General features: G+C 44.8%; 1 protein-coding gene and 1 long non-coding RNA gene across 3 annotated transcripts in view; one reads left to right on the plus strand and one right to left on the minus strand.

Annotated features, from left to right (window-relative positions):
* Positions 1 to 7,299: 7,299 nt before the first annotated feature.
* Positions 7,300 to 17,594, minus strand: LOC135418154 (uncharacterized). The gene is made up of 2 exons (XR_010432325.1): positions 17,506 to 17,594; positions 7,300 to 16,623 (listed from the first exon to the last, which is right to left on the minus strand). It is a non-coding gene; the product is annotated as an uncharacterized LOC135418154 (long non-coding RNA).
* FBXW4 (F-box and WD repeat domain containing 4) overlaps positions 17,290 to 21,607 on the plus strand; it is a 60,491-nt gene continuing 56,173 nt past the window's right edge. For both annotated transcript variants that reach the window (XM_064663122.1, XM_064663123.1), the window contains exon 1: positions 17,290 to 17,639. In XM_064663122.1, coding sequence (XP_064519192.1) covers positions 17,389 to 17,639 — 251 coding nt within the window. In that variant the 5' untranslated portion in view covers positions 17,290 to 17,388. The remainder of the gene's footprint in view (positions 17,640 to 21,607) is intronic.

Raw genomic sequence — 21,607 nt, forward strand, 5'->3', positions numbered from 1 at the left:
GCTATAAATGAGGTACAAAACCACAAACTTGATTTTTTTCTAAACCTCATGTCCGATTCCCCAGCTTTGACTGAAGATTGGACTCTATCCCATATGCTGACTGGAAGGAGCCTGCATTTGTATGTCAGCAGATTTCAAGGTCATGAAGATTACTCTGAATGTCCATCCCAGTCTTCTGCCATACTTGGATAAGGGGATCCTGCTCAGTGCCTTCTGAGTGAAAGTTGTAGTCCTTGTTTAAAGAAAAGGAAGGAAGGATATCCTGCAGGGACCACATATTTCAATATTCATTGGTATTTTTGGCTTAAAATTGCCTAGCTTCAACTCATAGCACTTGATCTTGCACTCTTCCAGCTTATAGTGTCATCCCACCTGACCAAGCTTCTGCAGGCACAGCAAGTGGATTTTTCAGGTCTCTCCAAGCTCTTGTAGGAATTTTTTAAGCTGATTCCCATCTGTCAACATCTCCTGTGAAGTGCAGCCAAGTGTTTTGGCCTCAGCATCTGGCAGTACAGTCTGGTATTGGCTTGCTTGCATCCAGGACCTTGGGAGCAGAAATGATGCGGTGACCACCCACTGGGGTGATGTCTCTCTGCTCAGGGCTGGTGTTTTCCAAGAGGTTCTTGCAGAGACTTGCAGGGCAATTGAAACCAACCACGGAACTGTAACTCTTGTTTGTCTGGGACCACTATAACTCCAGTTCTGTTTTGAAGAAGATAGACATGAATGGTCCTCACAGGAGGTGCAACTAGGGCAGTTACAGTCTCCTGTCACTTCTTTCCAGCTGCAATTGCCACAGCACATCTCTAAGGCAAAGACAGCATTTATTTTGTAATGAAATCTGAAATGCTGGATCCTGTGCTTCCCCAGGATGACTTCATCTCTTGTCATTTAAGTATTGAAGTCTGAGCTATTTTTGCTCTCAGTTGTGCTGCTCTCAGTTGTGATGGGTAAAGCGACAGACGTTTCTCCAACTTCATTAGAATCACTCTGGATAATTTCAGATGTGAGCAGAAGGTGGTTTGACCTAATTATCCTCCATGTCCATATCTGCAGTTCTTGCACACTAAACCGGCACAGCGACAGCAGTGAGCATGGAAGTTTTCATATACCCAAGGTTTTGGCAGAATCTGTATTTCAGGAGCTGGTTGCTGACTCCAGATGCTGTCCCACAGCACTTGTCAAGGAGTGACCAAGATGGAGGGGGCACAATAGGGCAGGGAGAAGAAGTGCTGTGGAAATTGCAAATTCCCAAGGCTATGGCTGTGGCTTGTGGCAGTATGTGCAGCACCTGCTGCACTGACCCAAATCCCACCACTATCACAAGCCAGTTAATTATAAGAAAATCTCTTTCTTACTAATTGCGGCTGGCTGGTAAAGGGGCATCCCTGGCCCCTAAAGGACTGGTGGGATTGAGAGGGGAAGGCAGTGGTTGCTGACATGTGATGAACCCTTGCAGCCTCCATTGTGGAGCCTGGAGAAGTGTCCGCACTTCACTCCCTCTCAGAGTGATCACTTCGAGGAGCTGCGAGTTTCACCACCTCCCCCTGCAGACCTGTGGGTTCGCAGTGCACTTGACACTGGCGCAGGGGGATGGCTCGAGCCTGACAACTGTGCCCACTGCAGCAGCCGCCTGTCCTCCACCAACGCTTCCCTCCAGCTGCCTTGCAAGGAGTTGTACCATTCCCAGCAAGAGGCCGAACTCTAGTGTGGTGCGGTGTGACATGGAAGGTGGTGTTCCCATGGGCCGTGCTGCCAGTTGGTGCAGTAGGGATGTGACAGCAGCCAGGCCACTGTGGTCCCACACACTTCAGACACCAGCCAGGGCTCCCCAAATCAAGTCTGGGGCTCCGTGGGGGGAGCCAGTTTGCCTTCAGCATCCATAAGGATTATAAACTTCCCTAAAGGGAAGAGAAAATCACAGCTGAGATTTTTGTCCTGAAGGCAATGCTCTGTGAGCTGGGATTTCAGACAAGCCCTCAGGGCTGTGACATGGGATCACATTACATGTGGTGAGGATGGGGCATTTCTTTTGTGTATTTGCTACCTATGGTGTGGAAGGCTCTCCTGGTGATGTGACCAAAGGGATGAACAGCAAAGGGGACAAAGCAGGCAGGAGCTTGAATGGGTCTTGCCTAGAAAGGCAGAAGAAGGCAGAGGAGCCCTCTGCCTGCTGGGCAGCCTGGCTGGCCAGTGGAGAGGGGAGGAGGGGCTGTGGATCCCATTCCCTGCTCCTTAAAGTACATTTTCAGGGAATGAATATCTGTGGAAAGGAAAGGGAAGCTGAAGCCAATCAGTGAAGCCCATAGGCTTTTAGTCCTCCTGTCATCCCGAGGGCATACAGAGGTGACAAATGTGCAGCCTTTGCTATTGAGTCCAAGTGAACTCCTAATGGGCTGCTTCAGAGGACCCTCACTTAGAGAAACGCCAGCAAGGCAAAACTGCAGTGACACAGGCAGCTATTTCATGGCTGGTTTGCTGGGCAGCACTCACTGCTCACTGCTCCTTCGCTGTCTGCTCCACCCCAGAGCCAGGTGCACCCCGTGGCACAGTGAGCTGGGCTAACATCCCCATATTCTGTCCTAATGAATGGTCCAGAGGAGTTCCACTGACTTCTTGGGGGAGATGTTGGACACTGAGATCAGACTCTGCTCCGTTGTCTAGACAGCATCACAGGTACTGTACACTGAAAGGATTGGGACTTATGGGTCTGGCCTTCCCCGTTGCTGTCCACGTGGGAAAGCTCTGAGTTTGCCACCTTGCTGTGTTTTATGCATGGGATGCATACATACTGACATTGCTGTTGTCTGGAGCAGATTTGGAGCTGCTATTTGAATTGGCCGTATGGCAAGTGGCCACAATACAAAAAGCCACAAGCAGCCCAAAAAGTAGTCAGCCAGAAAAAAGTTAGGTTGGGTGCCAGTGGGACATGAAGAGCTTGGGATGGGGAAGAGAGTTGTCAACATAGTACAGTCCTCATCCCCAGAAATCTTTCTGTGTTGCTGCTTGCTCTGATTTAAACATACAGCTCGTCCCTATGGAGGTAGGAACTCTGAAGCTATTTGCTTGTGTATTGTTTCAGGGACATACATTCAGGGGAAGCAAGTCTTTCCCCACCAAAGCAGTGAATCCATAGCTCTGCTAGCAGCCTACACAGAAAAGGCTCAGCCCTAGACAAGACCTGAGGCAGCAGGTGAACATCAGGATGCTGCAGGACAGTGACATGGACTTAGCTGCAAGCTGGGTGCACCATCACTGGTGAGAGCTGTCATGGAAGGCAACAGATTTCTGGAGTTATTGGCCTGTATTGAGCTGCTAGGAAATGATTGACCTTCCTTGAAACTAGAGCATGCAGAGCAGCCTGCTTACCCTCAGCAGTGATCTCTGGGCAGGAAGCAGAGATGTGAGCGATGAAGGCAGCAGTTTTGCTGAGGAAATGCATTTAATTCGATCTACACTGCAGTTCTTGTTGGAAAAAAGGTTGATGCAGTAACATTCTGCACAGTAAGTAGGGGTGGATTAAAGGTCATAGAGATAATGTAGTGTGCTGAATTCACAGGCAGCAGATGGGAAGAGTCCTAGACCCACTGGGAAAGTCTCCCTGAAGTGTCTTCTCTGCAGCTTTGTCTTTTCTGCTCAAGAACTGTTTGCTTCTCCTTTGTGGCAAGTTTCACTATTGCCTGGACCTTTTTCCTGAAATCTAACCCACATGCCCCTTTTTTTGACTTGTCCTAGCAGCCCCAGTTAATGCAGTTCTTTGCCATGCTAACTGTTTTTGCTGGGGGATGTTACACTTCTGTACACTGGGAATAGTTTGGCTAGCAGGGCTGCACCTGAATCTTTCCCCCATGCTTTAAATCATAGGGTGGCTGCTTAGCATGGTGTGGTTGGAGCAGGGAAGTGCCTTCTGCTTGGGTTGCAGAGATGGCTGCGCAGACACAGCCCCCCAAGACGAAGCTTTCTGTGTGCACAGCTGGGTCCTGCTGCAGAGCAAACTCCTGGGAGAGGGCAGGAGTGAGTTTTCCCATTGCTGCAACTTTCGTGGTCATCTGAAGTGGATTCAAAGTCTGCTGTGGCAGAGAGCAGGTTTGTGACATAAGTGTTTTAAAGGACTGTTCACAGGGGGGTAAAATTCAGCATTGTGCTGCAGGAAGACCTGTGTCTCAGTGGACAGTGGAGAGGGCCACACACTTCAGCTTTTGACATGGAACAAGTGGCCAACCACCTGAGCTCTTCCTGCTCCCTGTGTAAAACAGAGATGGTGCCAAATCACTCCACAGGTCACTGGATGTTTAATACAAGTTTCCTAGAGGTTTTGGAGCATGCAGTGAAGGACGTTGCAATGCAAAGCATTGCTATTTATTCCACCGTTATCACCCAGTGGAGAAAAATGCCAGGTTCAATGTGACATCTACTGAAACGTCATGGGGAAAATAAAGCCAACAGCCCAGCAGTGAAGCCACCCTTCACCAGACAGACAGACAGACCCCACCCCGTATTTTGTGCTCTGTCCCAGCAGAGGGAGCCCGAGTTTATTAACAAATCCCGATCCCGGAGATAGCTGCTATCAAGGTGGTACCAAAGCCTGGGCAGGATGCTGGTTGCTGGAGGAAGGCAGCAGGAGGAGGGGATCTAGCAGTGATGTTGAAAGCAGGACTGTGTTTCCAACCAGGGAAACAAGCAAATGGTTAGCCAGGAGGCCCTGCAAGGAGCTCTGCTCCTGGAACACTACAACCATGTCAAGAGATGGATGGCCTGCAACAGCCAGCAGACATCTCATTGCATGGGGAAAATATTTTACACCAATAGATGCAGCAGATCCATAGTAAGATGGATGAACTGAGTTTAATTTATTTCAGAGACTTCTCCAACCCAGTCAGTGACCTGTGTACCTGCACTTGTAATGGGATGGCCAGTTTTAATCCTGTCATCTGGACAGTTCTCACAACAGTGTTCAAAGTCATCGATCACTGCAGTGCCAAATGCATAGCTGCTTGGCACCTCATGCCTGAGTCTGATCCCATTCTGGCTGCATGGCAATGCTCTATAACCACTGCAAGCACAGGACAGAGAGCCTGAGCCTCTTAATACGAGCTTTTGCACTGGTTTCCCTTGGTTTTGGAGGCTCTGTATTAGCGCATAGAGGGTTTAGTTGAAGAAAGCAGGAGCAGTTTTAGTGAAGTGCTTTCTTGGAGCTTCTGGGAATGCCTTAAGTTTTCTCTGCTGATAATGTGAGATGAAATGTCTCCTAGGGAGTCAGATGATTCCTGGCTGTGTGTTCTTTTTTACAGTCAGCAGCTGCACTGATGCCATGGATGCACACATGGTGCAAGATTATCTGGGAGAGGGAAGGTTTTGTGATTGAGGTGCAGGGGAGTCACAGATAATTTTAGGCAAATCCAAACCCCATTAATATCAATGTAAAACCCCTCATTAGCCTGAACAAGAATAGATATACTTGTTTTAGAAACTGAGTAACAAACTGGGATGCTGGGATGTTTTAGGACGCAGGGATGGGAAGGCAAATGACTCCAGCTGCACTTTGCAGAAAGCAGCAGACAGATATTTTCCAAGGCAACTTTTGAAAGGAAGGTTAAATTTCTCCAAGATAAGGAGTGCTCCAGCTCACTGGAATGCATCACGACCCCCGCTCCCCAGCTCATCCTATGATAACAGCTGTTGTGTTGGAAACCTAATGCTGATGAAAGAGTTAAAGGCTGGTTGATGGGCAATATCGGTGACACACCTCTGAATTGAGCATACTCCTGGAGTGAGACTGCGGACTGGTGTTACTCAATGAATAGAGGCCACTCCAAGGGAGTTTTTCCTTGAATAGAATGGGGTCAGGGAGCCGCTTTGGGGAACAATGGTTGCCACCGGCTAGCTGAATTTCTTACAATCACACACCATACCCCCTGATCAAATAGCTCCTTTGTCAGTCTGATATAAAAACATGTCATACAATGATGATCTGGAAGAATGACAAGAGCTGGCCTTTCAAAGAGATCAGAAGGGCTTGTTTTGCACAAAAAGAGCCCCCATCAGAGTCAAGACAGAAAAAAATGGAGAATAAAAGGGGGTGAATGGAAACAAACAGCAATAACAACAACAACAGAAAAGAGGGCAAGTTGGAAACTTAGGTCTGGCTTGTTTCACAGCATCCCATGGCTGCAGCAGTGCAGCACGGTCGAGTTGAATCTCTTTCAGTATGGACGTGGATGTCAGATTGCGCTGCCATTGGGTTCCCATTGTCATTCTGCACTGGGACAGAAGAAATTGCTGGATGGGAAAAGGTCACTTGGCCCAACGAATCATTTCCCCCCCCGCCCCAAAAATGTCTCAACACCATCTCTCTCCTTTCTCACTGTAGTTCGCTCCTCTGCCTTTCTAATACAACGTTCGTCTGCTGTCTTTATGCTCCTGTACAAAGTTCAGATTCCTCAGAAGGCTATTCTTGTCCATCTGTTCGTGTGAACGGGAAAATGTCTTTATTCTCCCTTACTGCCCTGTTAACTTTAATATTTTTTGTTTCTTGAAGCGTGTACCCTGTTTTTAACTCTCTTTGCAGGATTTTCAGGGACATAATTGAGATTCTGGATGGAAAGAAAGAGCTTTTCCCCAAAGAATGTTTTAAGATGTGCAGGGAAGTGGATCCCTCTTGGCTACTTCCAGAGGAGCTGCATTCCAATAGTATCTATCACAGGAGTCCCAAGAGATGGCATTTAACACACAATCATTATAATTATTTGCAAACCAGAAAAGTTCAGCAGTCCTGGAAGTGGCAACTAGAGCTACCAGGCAGCTTAAGCACCAAAAGTGTTTGAAAAAGCTTATATTCAGATTTTAATCCTGTATTATATAAAAAAAGAAGTCAGAACAGTCAGAAGAAATCATAGCATGTAAAAGACTGAGCTCTTGGGAAACTGTTCCTGAAAATACACTCACAAGAACAACACACCAAAGCTTTCCCCTGTGTTAAAGTTATTTTTTTTTTCTTCACTTTTTTTCTCTTTTTATCACAGCATTTTCCCTAAGGAGAAACAATCCCCCAAAAAACATTCTAAAGTTTCCAGGAGACCACTATGTTTGTATGATTAAGGACACTAACCAGAAGGTACCTTGCAGTAAAGGTAACTCTGCACTTTTTTTTTATGCTCCAAGGCAAATATCTATTATCATTTAGGATTTCCTCACTGTACAATATGTTACTTGCCCTTTCTGCAATTTTGTATAGAATCTGTTATACTGCATGTTGCTCAGCATATGTTAATTTTTAAGAAAAATACTAGGTAAACTGTATTTACACAATATACTGTTTATTAAATACAGAGAATATTTACAAACACACAGACAATACAGATATGTGTAAACCAAATGAAATTGATGCCGAACTGAAAGACTGAGCTCTTCAAGTCCTTTACCTGAAAGTTTGTATTGCATAAAATTAGGGTTATAATTAATCACCTCTCCTTCTGAAAAACAGATCTGAAAAGCTGTGCAGCTGGCTGAAAATAATTAGGCCACATTCTGAGTGCTGGAAAAATTAGGATACTTAGGAGATACTGGTTACAAATCTTAGGTAGGTTAAGTTGCAGGACTGATACTACCAGCGTATTTGAGGTGGTAGAGGAAATGCAGCCCATGCTGTGTTCTGCTGTTTGGGAACTAATGGGGAATTGTAGTATTAAAGTTTGTACCACAGCAAAGCACCGTGTAAAAGGTAGGTGAGTCACAGCACATGTACTATTAGGAGTCAGAAACCAGACACTGCAAAAGGCAGTTAGGTGCCTATATAAAGTGATGTTTTCAGCAGTGTCGAGCACCCAACAGTTCTGCACGATTTTCAGATACTCAGCAGGCAGTGACAGACAGACAGACAAACGATTTTGAGTTTGTCAATCTTGAAGGCAGATTTTAGTGCAATAGCTTGTGTTTATGGTTGTTCCAGCCTCCAGCTGGAAACTGCAGGGAGCACGGAAGGTGACAATTCAGTTCTCAAAGGGGATGAACTGCCCTGGAACCAGCTGATGACCTGAACTGGACTGAACGCCTGGTAAGTGGTGAGTGGGTTTCTGCAAAGCTGGTTTTAATTTAGCTCCCATTAAAGCATATCAAGACCTCATCATTTTGTGGTCAACTGGGGTCTACATGAGAAAAAGCTCTTGGCATGCCATTACCTGCTGGCTGGACCTTGCAAGTCCAATTTGCCTGGGAGAGTGTTATGATTGTCCTAAAGGACTGGGGCTCAAGTCCAATGGGTGTTGCTGATAACCTGCAATTTCACACCACCTTTATTTTTCTTACTTTAACTCTTTTCAAATTGTGATGTTTGGCTTTCTTTGGACATCTCTGGTTTGTGGTTAGTCTTGGTTGCTGGGTTTTCTTTATTATGAAAGTTCTGGATAGGTGGATAATTTTTGTTTTTTCTCTGGGTGATACCCTGTTTCAATATAAAGCAGCATAATTCTGTTAAAACAGTAAAACTGTTGTTTACAGCAGCCTCACATCTGGTCCTGAGACCCTGGACAACTCAGGGAAAGAAAAAATTATGTTAAGGGAACACTAACTGTGGAATTAACTATCCCAAAGACTGCAAGGCATAAGAGCCAGCTTGCACACACATCTTAATTCTGTCCCTTTGTCAACAGGTTGTACAATCAAAATTTAAGTGACACTTCTGCCTTCTTTGGGCTGCTGGCTCTGCTGTGCTGAATCTCACCTGTTCAAGTTTCCAGTGAACCTTCTTGCATTCTCCTCTAGTTCTTGCCCTGCAGTTATAACCTCAGTATTGGGAGCAAGCCTGGAAAATTTCAGAATGAAAACTGAAACCTTCCAAAAGGTAGGAGCAAATAAAAAACAGAGGATTTTAATATAGCAACAGCTGGACTTCAGCTTTAATAATGTATATTTTTTTAGAGCACATAGCAATTCAGATCAGACAGAGGTATTTCTGTGTGCTCCTGATAAATCAGGCCTTTTGCCAATAACACAATGAGAGGCTGGTACACTCTATTAAAATATTAATTACCAAGCCCCTTTCTTTTGATGGGTCTACTAAAGATACTTCAAATGGATATGTGAGAATTGATCAAAGATTCTGCAGGTTGTTGCCACTGCTCACTGGGCATTTCAAACCAAAGGAGAACCTGACTCCCATGAAAAAGATACTGTGTTTTTACAAGCAATAAAAAAAACACTGGTCACTTCATTGCTATGGGGATGGATATAACTAAACCGGGCTTTCTTAAGGCAAGAGAGCACGATCTAAGAGAAACAAAAAGAGACATGGGAGAGGGAGGGAAAGAGCGAGTGAGAGAGAGCTGAATTGATTTCAGTCTGTTCAGGTCTAGCTGGAAAACACAATGCACTGAAACGGTCCCTTATTCGGCAAGCTTCTTTTCCTAGGTTTTTCCCATGGTTTGAAGTGGAGAGGGAGGGATGGTATTAGAAAAAGTGTGTGTGTGTGAGAGAGAGAGAGAAGGCTGTAGGAAAGGCAGAGAGATGAGAGACGTAATTTGGAAGGGTGTAAAATAGTCCATTCCTTCTGGGGAGTGGAAAACTTTGATGTCCACATCTCTGGTTTTAAAGTGGTAGTGTCAGGTTCAGGCTGAAAGGCCCTGGTATTTGAATCTTTGTTTGTGCTTGTGCTCGGGACTTTGCCTGTGCACACACCTGCACATCCAAACACCTGCTAGGGCACCTACACAGCAAACGGGCCTCACACTTCAGAGCGGCAAGAGAAAATAAGGGAGGAGATGGCTTCACTGGTTCCGTGTACAGAGGTTCATGCTGGAAAAATCTGTATGTGTGTGCATGGAAAGAAATGTAAGCAATAGGGAAAAAGTGCTGTGGGCTTTACCCGCTTTAAAAAGCTATTTTCTTCCTGGCATTACTAATGCAGTTATCAGGCTCAGAGTGCGTTACAAGGCTCACAACGTCTAAACAGACAAAGCAGCACAGTTACAGGTGAGAATAATCTATCAGAAGCATTGTGATTTGTATGTCATTACATACTAGTAAATTCAGTTTCTAGAGTTCCAACTGACGTCTGTAAGTCAGAACACTTTTCTCTTCTGCAAGGGCATGGGTGTCTTGCCCAGCCTGGCTGTTTTTTTTCTTGAGATGTATTTCAATTTAATGCTACTAATAATTCAGATATACTAACAATGATAAATGCACTGCAGACTGCAGGAAAAAAGAAAGGATAGGAAAAAATTTAGCACTCGCAGAACTCAAGTGAATTCTGGTAAGAGTTGACCCAGTGTGCAAGTGTCTCTTTCTCCTCTCCTCCCTTCCAAGAGCAGGAAGCTTTGTGTTCATGGTGGAGCTGAGAGAGCTTGTGCTCTGCTGGGTAGCAAGCTAATCTCACTGGAATTTGCACCCAAAAATTGAAGCAGGCACTAATAGGCTGCAAAAGCAGAAAAGGCATTTGAGAATTCTGCAGAGTTTCAGATCAAGCCAATGACAGATGTAAATGTTACTGTGATGGTCTGAGGCTGTGAGGTCTCAGTTTCTAGCCAGAATAGAAGCATATGTGCATGAGGTGGCTTGTGGGTCCTGATGGGAGACAGACAATGGATCAATCTATGTTCAATTGACAGACCCCCTTTACTGGAGGGGGAGATTTTGACTTGAATCCCTGGAATGTCGGCATTTTTCTTCCCAATACTCATTTTCAGTTTAAATAGATAGAGTGAAAAGCCTATTTTCATGGCAGGTGGGCTAGAGAAGGGAGGTTTTAATGACTCTTTATTCTTGGATTTATAATCTGACACGCTGTACGCACATGTGTTTGTCACAAAACTGTGTGAGGTGCCCACCACCCATCCACGCATTGTCCAGCAGATGTTAAAGCCATCAAGTGTGTTTGCTTCCAGTTCCAAAGGAAAACATTCTCTATTTTGGGATCTGGGATTTCTTTTTTTAACTGATCTAAACAAACAAATAAAAATAGTCTTGTAGAGGGAGGGCTTACATGATCATAAGAAACTGTGTAAATGAGGATCTAAGGCCTGTTCCTTGACCCATAAACTGGGTTAGTAATCAGTTGTCCCTGCAGTTTGTTATTGTCGTCACAAAACCTGAGGTTAGGCTGAGGACTATTTTAAAATTACATGCATTAGCAATACGAGATATCTAAACATACACTTACTGCAGTGACAAAGCATTATCTGCTCCTTATAATAATATCTGAGAGGCTCAGTCACAGCAGAGGTCATGTCATGTGAGGTGCTGTAGCAGTGTAGGAAGGACATCTGCACATCCTTTCTCCAAGGGGGTTACAGCTGAAGGCCCCAAACCTATGATGAATCTGCTAGGTGAGACCTTGCACTAGTGTGGTGCTCCACTGGAGGATTAGGACCTACAGTGTGTGGACAGGAGGATACCTTCCTTTATTTTTTTTATACATATGTGTGCTTCATTTATAGGAAGACAGAGGGTAGAACTTGCCTTATGGGTTGGCATAAGCTGAACTGAATAGAAATAAAGGCTGTTTTCTAGCATCAGTCAGATTCCTGTTGCTGCATTATCAATCTCTTAACTTCAAATTGATGAATTCTGTGTTTCAGTGATGACAAAAAGAATTAACCAGTAAGAAATTAAAAACAGCTTCCTGGTTCAGAAATCCTACTATGCAAGAAAGGACTAATAGTGAAATGTTTCCTCTCTGTAGAGAAAGAGAGAAGGAAGCCTAGGACCCTAATAATTCTGCAAATCTGTAGTTGTTGCAAGTAATTAGGCTTTGTCTTGGCTGCCTGGTCAAGGCAGACCCAAAACTGCTTGTAGGATTAGGTTTGCTCATTTTCCTTGAACAAATTATTACCTTGTAAGTGATACAACAACGGAGAATCCTCCAAGAGCAAGGGACCCCTCTGTACCCAAGGGCACGGGATGGGTCAGGGCACTGTCAGACAGGTGAGGAGCTGCATGAAGTAGCCATGTGGATGGAAGGAAGACGCAGGATGAAAGAGTAGTATAATCACTACTACACCAAGGATACTTATATTGCTTTATAAACACACCAGAAAGTTTTGGAACTGCTTGTGAAATTAATGGAAACTGAGCTGAGTATCCCTAGAAATAACTTTCTAAGTCTCAGTCTTACTCCCAAAGAAGCCAGTGGGTATTTGAACCTTTATTTCCTCAGTACGAAAGGAAAAAGCCCCTAAAATATCTTCATAGGTAGCCCCTATAAAAGAACAAGATTCAAAAGCATTCCTTCAGGAGATCAAGGACGGTCCAGCCTTTGAAGCCTGGAGGATTGGGAAATTTAAAGATCTTTGTGGCAATCATATTGTGCCATTAGAAATCTACCATTTGGAATTGTAAAGCGTTTAAAAGGAATGATTCCAAATTCCACAGCTGTCTGGTGAGTGACAACTTGATGTGGCCTGGGGGGGAGGAAGAAGGTCATTGTTGGGAAAACAGTTAAAATGAACATTTTCTGAACAGATGCTTTAGATAATACTTTGATAAATGAGGTTTAAAGCAAAATATTCCGTGTGACTTCCAGGGAAGAACAGATTAGTAAAACAAACAAACAAAACTCAAAATGTGAAAACAAGAAATAGGTATATGGCTTGTACTTAGCAAATAATAGAAGATTGTTCAAAACAAAATGCAAAATAAAGAGAGTCTAAACCAGCAACATGAGACAATTCTGCTGGCTATGGGAGGTGATACGCTTTTTTAATTGCACTGCAGTTCTGCCAAGCAAGAAAGCTTCTGGAAGGCTTGGCTGTTCATTTTGATACACTGAAATATTTGAGAATCCCTTTTTATTGCCTTTTTTTCCAAACCATTCAAGCAGCTCAGCTGCTGATCAAAATACAAAAGCATTGCATGTGCCTAGCAAGTGGATAATGAAAGCGATCTCCTCAGTTTAGTATCTTTGTCAGAAGAGTGTAGTGAGAAAAGTAAACAAACAGCATCACCGATGACAAAGTGATTTATGGAATTGCTTGGTTTTCTGATTTTCAGCACAATCACGACTAAAGGTCCCAATCCTGTGGCTGCTGAGAACCTCGTATGGATGGCTAGTAGCTGGCTGCCCCTAGTACTCATTAAAGCTCCTTGTGGATGGGGTTTGGAATAGGATCTGTTGAGAATATTTTTAAGGGAAGATTTTTTATCTCCCTTTAACAGAACCAATACCAAACAGCTTCTAATCCTGGTTTCTTCTGGCAGACCTTTCATAGGTAAAACCAAATCAATATGTGTAATTTGGGAGAAAATTTAAAAGGAGAAAATTTACCCCCAAATTCAGCATAACCTTTTAATTTCATCCTCTTTAATCCTTTGGTAATTTTTGTGCTTCTCCTGCAGAAAAGCAATTTTACTAATCACCTTTGTGCCAATCCCTGCATTCCTGACAATAGCGTGAACAGCTTCCATCAAAGTCTTTGATGTGGGAAAGACACACACACACATATAATCTGAAAACAATTCAGCCCCTTGGTTCTCAATGGTGAGCACTCTGCTTTAATAGAGTGCAAGTTCCGTGGAGGTTTCTAATCCTTTCTGCCAAACAGAAGAGACACAGTCAGGTAGCACACCTTATTCAGAAGTTAAAATAACATGTTACTTGCTCTCACAGAAAATCAAAACAACTCAAGATCAAAACCAGATTCCGCCAACCCTAACGGGATAGACTTTCTACTCAGATAACTCTTGATCTAAGTGTGTAACAAGTAACCTGCTTTAATCCCTCAAAGCGATGGTGTTACAGATAAGTACTGTAGTAGCAGAGGAGGTGTCTTAAGTTTCAGAAATACACAAAAGCATTGGTTGGAAGGAAAAACAAAACAAAGAGCTGTCCACATGAATGTGTCTTTAGCTGGAAAGGTGTATTTGAGGGCACTGCAAATAATAAAACCCCTTGAAGACAGAAAAAAAATAAAATTGACAGGCAGGTATTCAAATGGTGTTTCTTCCAAGCTGAGTTTCATTGACTTGTGCTGTTAAAGCTTTACAGATATAAGCCCTCTGATTTTTAGTTTACAAACTCTGCAAGTCATGATGTTGGAATGGTCTGCTACTTGAGCACAGAATCCTATACCTTTTCTAGAGGTTCAGAGTGGTCATGAGCCACAAAAGGACTGGGATCTTTGACTGCAGGATTTGGAAAGGATGCATTATTATGATTACACTGCACTACAAAAACAGTTTTAGTAATGGTTCAGAACCTTCCTTGGTTCTTGCTCCTGCAGACTATATAAGCACTAACTTTTGCATTGTTGGGAAGATCAGTGCCTTTGGGTTCTTAGCCCATGATGCAGAGCTTTGACAGCTCCACAGCAGGCACAGTAGCTGAAACCACGCCTGAGAACAAATGTTGCAGGTCCATTTCTCTTAAAACAAAACCCCAAGGAATGTATGATATCTATGTTTTGGGCAAAGAATAACTATTGTTACTATGTTGTAAGGCAATTATCCATACTAGAAAACAATGCTACATTTAAGAGAAACGTATCATAATTTCATTCTTCATATTGTATGTATGTGTATCCTCTTTGGAGCATAGTTGACCCTCTGCACTATTACTGTGTGCAAACACGTTTCATTTTAGCCAAATATTTCATAGGTGTTTATACCCTGGGTCACAAACTGGAGAGCACCAAGGCCCCCCTTCTTCAGATACCCTTGTCCATACTTGGTCCTGGTATCCCAGAGGGTCACACTGCATGTGTTACTTTGCACCCAGGCTCCTTCTGGTCTGCACCAAGTAGTTTTCCTTTGTAAAGGGGCACGGCCACAGACTGTGTACACAGGAGTTTGGATGCCACACAGTGCAGGGAGACTGCACTACGCAGAAGCTGCCTCTGTAGAGTAACAGAGCCTAATACCAGAAGGGACCCCTTGGACTGTCTCAGTCTGATATCCTGAGTTAGGACTCACCAGGTCAGTTCCTGGTTAAGTTCTAGTAGTTGCGCTCTAGCCAGTCTCTAAGGAAAAAGAACCTCAAACCAAAACCAAAACCAACTAGCATTGTTTTATAAAAATCCAGTGATGGTGAAGCTACCATAAATCTTGGTAAGCTGTTTCAATAGTTAATTTTATTCCCTACAAAAGGATGCTTTACTTACGACTTTGTTTCCCATCACCTTCTGTCAAGAGATCTTCTCTCTTTGTCTGTTAAACACAAGATCCGTATATTGCCAGATTTTTCTTCCTGTTTCAGTGCTCATAAGGTATGATCACCTCACACCTTAACCTTCTCTTTAGAAAGCTAAATAGACTGAGCACTTTGGGTCTTACTATAAAACGTCTGACAGTCCTGTAATCATTTTTACATTCAATCTTCTTTGAAATCCATCTAGTTTTTAAACATCCTTCTTGAAATGTTGTCTGGACAAATTATTTCCAAAGCAGTCACGACAGAGTCAAAATCAGAGGTAAAAGCACCACCAGCTCTTGTTTTTTTTTCCCAGGACAGCACTAGCTCTTTGGTCACAGCACTGCAGAAGGAGCTCACGTTCAGCTGATTATTCATCTTAATGAAGTCTTTACGGAATTGCAGCTTTGCAGGATAGAGTTACATCCTTTCAGTGTGACCTACATTCTTTGTTCCTAGATGTGAGACTTTACATTTGGCTCGATTGAAATACATATGATGTGATTATGCCTAAACTTAGCATAGGGTTATGCAGCCATAAGCCACCCTTTGCCTCTTGCCCCATGCTTTGTGCCTCCTAGAAAGTTTTGCTATGAATGATTTCAGATTTTTTTCAAGTTGCTAATAAAAATATTAAATAGTGGAGGGTGGAGAAGCTGTCTCTGTGTGATGCTACTGGAAAAAGACCAACTTGATAATAAGTATATCTTTACAATAACAATTTAAGATGGAGAAGCCACTCAGCTTTTAATACATTTAATGCTTCAGACATTGCTGAAGTCTATTACAAAAAGAACTGTTTCATATAAACAAAGTCAATATAAAACTGTATTCACACAAAGTTCCATAATCTTATGTTAAGCTAAATCTGTTGTATTACCCCCCCTTTCAGTTGGCTACTCAAGTCCTCTATCAGATGTGCTGTTATTTCACCTGAGTGAAAATTTCTCAAACTCAGCTTAAGAAATTTTTAATTACTTTGGACATCACTTCTTATAAATGCTGATAAAAAATTTGCTGCCTTTTGGAACTTCCCTGACTTCCAGGGTGTATTAAAACTCAGTGGAAATGGACCAGTTTTGAAACTCTTAAATATGAGGCTTCGAGTTGGTGATTCAGTTGTACGAATATTTGAGTGCTTGAGATTACACAGACAAGATGACCTTCTGGAACATGATGCAAGTACTGTCTCAAGGTCTGTATGCTATGGTAACCTCATTATATGCTGAAATTTATTATCTTACTCCACCCTGCAAAAGGAGATGTAGACTGTGGTGGCTAAGTGACACCTGTTCAAAGCATTCTAGGCAGATGATGAACTTCTTATAATTTATCTATTTTTTAATTTTGAGGGAGAAATTTCCTCAGCATTTCAGGCTTCTGTGGAATGGAAAGTACTATAAGAAAGAATAACACAACACTAGACTCATATTTTCCTGCTCCACTGTCTGCAGAGGACTATGCCATTTTGGACCAGAATCCTTCTGCGTTGTCAGTACTCCAGGCTCCTGTGGATGGCAACAATGACTCAGTTATTATGAACTGTTCTTTCGTGGTGGTGTGCTGGTGTATGTGTACACCCACGTGTGAACTGCGAGCACTTTTCTGCCTTCACTCTGTGGAGCCCTGGAAGGAGGAATGGACTGCACGGAAGGGTGCTGGCGAAATCCATTGTAGCAGGGCCTGCTGTTACATGGGGAAGACCCTTATGTTACCTGTCCCAGGAATGTGAGAGTGTTGAAAACTGCTGTGCAGCACCAGATGACCTCTGCTGTCACTTTGTGAGTGACATGGGCTCCTGACCCTGGTCAAGAATAATTAATGAGCATTAACCACCTTGCTGTTCACCTTCCTTTGTAGGAGTGCAGTGCCTAGCTAGGGTTGCTCCAGGTGGAGCAGATGTTCTGGTTACCTGGGATCACTGTCCCCACCATTAATTGCTCACGTTATTAATGAATACTCGGATCAGGTGACACTGCTAATCTGAGATCGGAAGACAGATCCGTGAGCCGGTCGTGGGGGGGAGGGGGGGGGCAGCTGCACAGGGGGAGTCCCAGTGGCTCCCATTAATGAATTAATCCGCTAACGAGGGTGGGCTCGGCGGCCCGTGCCCCCTCCGGTCCCGGCAGCCGCCTCCTCCCCCGGAGGGGGCAGTGACAGGCAGCGGCTCCTGCCCCATGTGACTGGGGAGCGGCTGCCCCGTCCATGGCTTGGCCTCCCCCGGGCAGCAGCAGCTCCGGCTCCCGGGGAGGAGGGGCGGGAGCTGCTGCTCCATGGGGAGGAAGGGCAGCCCCCGGTCCCCCCAGGCGGAGGGGGGATCCCGGGCCGCCTCCCCCCCATCCCCGCTCTGGGCCTTACCCGAGGAGCTGCTGCTCCTCATCTGCTCCTACCTGGACGCGCAGGCCTTGGGCCGCCTGGCCCAGGTCTGCCGCCGCCTGCGCTTCCTCAGCGGCCGCGATCTCCTCTGGAGGCGCATAGCCCGCGGCTGCCTCAACTCCGGCTTCACCCAGCTCGGCACCGACCTGTAAGCGCGGCCTTCCCGGCGGAAGGGCGGGGGGCGGCGGCCGGGAAAGGCCGGGGATGCTGCGGCCCAGCCGGTTGCCAGGGGCGGGCTGCGCTCCCGGCGTGGCCGCCGCGGGGCCGCGGGGGGCGGGGGACGCGAGGCCATTCCCGAACGCGGCTGCGCCGCCCTGTCCCCGCGCCAGGGGAGGCGGCGAGGGCACAGGAAGGGCCTCCCCGGGAGGGAGCGGCCGCTGTGGCACCCTCGGGGTGGCGGGGCCGGGCTCGGCCCTGGCGCTGCCCAGCAGGGCTGGGGGTGGTGCCTCTTGTCCCCGCGAGGGAGCGGGCGAGGATGGCGGGGGCTTCCCGGGATGCCTCAGCGCCAGGCCCAGCGGGAGTGCTGCAGCGTGAGGCCCTCTCCAGACCTGGAGAACTGTGTACAACTCAGGGTTCCTCAATACAAGAAAGACAGGAATTGCTGGAGAGGGTCCAGCGGAGACCACGAAGATGATGAGGGGTCTGGAGCATCTCTCGTGTGAGGAGAGACTGCGGGAGCTGGCCTGTTCAGTTCAGAGAAGATTGAGAGGGCATCTCTTTAATGCATATAAATATCTCAAAGGGTACCAAGGGGATGGTGCCAGGCTGTTTCGGTGGTGCCCAGCAACAGGACAGGAAGCAATGGCCATAAATTAAACTACAAGAAGTTTCCCCTCAACATGAGGAAGAACTTAAATACACTGAGGGTGGCAGAGCAATGGGACAGGCTGCCCGGGGAGGGTGTGGAGTCTCCCTCTCTGGAGGCATTCCAAACCCACCTGGACACATTCCTGTGTCACCTGCTTTAGGTGACCCTGCCTTGGTAGGAGTGTTGAACTAGATGATCTTCAGAGGTCCCTTCCAACCCTAACAATTCTGTGGCTCTGTGATCAGCTTTGTCCCCAGACCGCTCCAAACAAAACACAGAGGCTCAGGGGCATCAGCCTAGGGGAGGTGGGAACACAAGGAGATGGAGGGAGCCGTTGTGTGCAGCTGGGGTGGCTCCTGTGTGCCCATGTGCCTTCACCACTTCTGAGCAGCAGCCCCTGCCATGGTCTCAAAGACACCTCAGAGAAGAAGCTGCAAGGTAGCAAGGCCTGGGATGGTGTCCTGAGAAAAGGCTTCAGAGTGGGCATGGACCCCCAGAAACATGTATCTTAGGCTCTCCTCACAGAGCAAGTTGCTGGTATAAGTGGTGATATCTGTCACAGAGAAAGTGACTCTTGGACCTTCATGGCTTCTGGGTTTTAAAGTTTTGTGAGTAGGGATTATTGTGGTTTTTTTCCCGGTGTCTATTTTTATTTTTCCTCCAGTTCAACAGCACAACATAGGTTAGGAAGAGGTGTGAGCCCTTTTGGCTTTGCTGTGTATGACACCAGCGTCTTTCTAGATGAAGTGCATTTGGGGCTTAGGCCTTGGACGGTAAGGACCTAGAGTTTGCCTTTTCTCTCTCAAATCTGTTTATGTACCAAATGCCACTCAGAGACAGCCCCACAGTGTGGGCTTTCCTTGCTACTTAAAGGATGCCAAGAGGAAGTTTAGAGTGTTAGGGTCTATAAATCCCTTGCTATGGTTTTCCTGTAGCTGCTGGCATGGATTTTGTTTGTCATCCAGTGACTCGGTAGTGTTATCACTTTGTTGACATGACTCAAAAGAAGGGATGTCAGGTTTTGAACCCTGTTTTGCTGTCTCATATTACTATTCATCAATAGCACAGACTTCAGAGAAACAATTATAGCTCCTGCTGGCAGGAGCAGAACTTTAGTGGTGGTGAAAATTCTCGTGTTGGGTTTTCAGGCCAGCACTTCAACCTACTCAATCTTCACAGCTTGAAAGTTAAGCGGAGTTCCCTTGGAAGTCAGCAGGAATAAGCACTGCATAATGGCTGTGTATTGGACTCTTGTCTACTGTGATATATGATTTTGTCTCCCAAGGAAATGAAGTTCTGTATTTTTCATTAAGAATAAGGTGATACTGTGCTCCTTCAGTTGCAGGAGGGATCAGGTGTACGGCAGACCAGGTGCGGTGTGTGTAAGGACCACCACTTCCCCCTGCAGAGGAATGCGGGTCTATAAACAGCTACAGAAGAGGTTTGCTAGGTCAGAGGGTTTCAGAGAAGGGAAGGCTGCTTGGGTATCATGAACTCCCAGGGATTTCAGTGCTGTTAGATTTGCTATGTACAGGGTTTTTTTAGTAATTCTAGGATATGCTTTTGTACTGAGTTCTATTTTCAAGTTTTCCTTAACTCTAGTACTGAGAGCTGCTTTTAGCACTGATCAGCATTGCTGTGGTCCTGGGAAGTTCAATCATGGATAACACACTGAAGTGACATTACAAGTGGTTATGGAGGAACCTTGAGGTATATCCGGAGGATGAATCCTTTAATTACTTCATGGAAGGCTTAGGCATTCTCCAGTTCTTTGAAACGGTGTGCCAGATCTTACAGAGAATGCCCCAAAGCAAACACTTGTTTTCCCTGTGTGGAGATCCAGCATCTGTGGGCAGCTGCATGAGTTTTGCCCCAGTAGGGTAGACAGTTCTGGCAATATAGCAGTACGAGGGGATCTGGATATCTGAACATCTGCAGAAGAACCAGTGTGAGTGCATGTGTTGAGTTGTCCAGCTGTAAAATTTGTAGTTAGCTGAAGAAGAGTTTGATAGTCTCTGTGGCAGCTTGAGGGTTTTAACTAGCCATGTCTCTTCCATAGCACTTGCTCCTCATGCATGTCTCCAAGATCAGGAACAATCTCTGAGATTGGTGCTCTTGCAATTGAGGGAGTAAGATTTGCAGAGAGATACTGTATTTTATTTAACACACCAGTACAAATTAGGGCGGGAGTTGAGGTAAGATTCTGGGCACATGGCCTTTCTTGATAGTAATTCTAAGTAGGAACCTGGTAGATTGCTCATTGAAGGTTAAATTTGAGCTGAGTAGGTATTTAAGCTAAAATATCACTGTGTAAATAGAATGGTGACGAAGATGATGGATAGCTGGACCTTCTTGATAACTGTGCTTTCTTAGTGATATGGAGTAACACTTGAGTTTGTCAAGCTTGGTTTTGACTCAGGAGCTGAAGGTTCTGTTGCATGTTCTGGCTAATATTGCATGAGGTGAACACTGGTTTTTATTTTTAAGAGGTTTTTGTGCAATACTGTGAGCAATTGAGAAAGCAAAGGCTGGAACTGTTTAGGGTTAATGTACTTAATAAAATAACGTGCATGGTTCTAACATTAGATTTTAAACTGATGGTCCCTTGGAGGCTGGCATAAGTTAAAAACTAGTCTAGGGAGTATTTACAGTTTAAAACAAAAACCCATCTCAGAATAGTTTGATCATTTCTTCTGTTAAGTGGCTTTTGATAAGCCATCTGTTAATGCTTTGTAAATAGCAATAAATTTGAGCCTAGAGTGAGATAGCTGTGAAACTTATCCCCTGCCCCCACTTACCCATTTTTAAAAGGGTGATTAAGTTGAAAATGACACTGTTTCTTTAAAATGTTGTTTCTGTTTGGTATATCTTCTGATAATTGTAACAAGAAGATCAGAAGGAAAGGGCTTTATCTTGTATGTGAAAAAACTGGTTTTGCAGTCCGCTCGCTTATAGAACTTCTTTATGGCAAAATAGGGAAGAGAGAAGATTGATAAGAAACTGGATGCAAACCTCTAGCTATTAGCAGCAGGAAAAAGAAAAATAGTAGTATATGTGAAACAATTTGATTTTATTTAACTTTTATATTATTAAACTATTTGTCATCCTGGCTACATACCTTTAAAAATTGCCAACTATGGCTATCTCTGGACACATGCTTAGGCTTAAACAATGTTAAATTGAGTTGTAATGATGCCAAAGGAAGATAAGCATTTAATCCCAGATACTAACTGTTATTGTCAAAGGCATATTCACAACATTGACCATCTCTCATATTTGCCGTTTCTGGTACATTCAGCTGATTGGGA

Source organism: Pseudopipra pipra, chromosome 8 (assembly GCF_036250125.1).
Source record: "Pseudopipra pipra isolate bDixPip1 chromosome 8, bDixPip1.hap1, whole genome shotgun sequence".
NCBI lineage: Eukaryota > Metazoa > Chordata > Aves > Passeriformes > Pipridae > Pseudopipra > Pseudopipra pipra.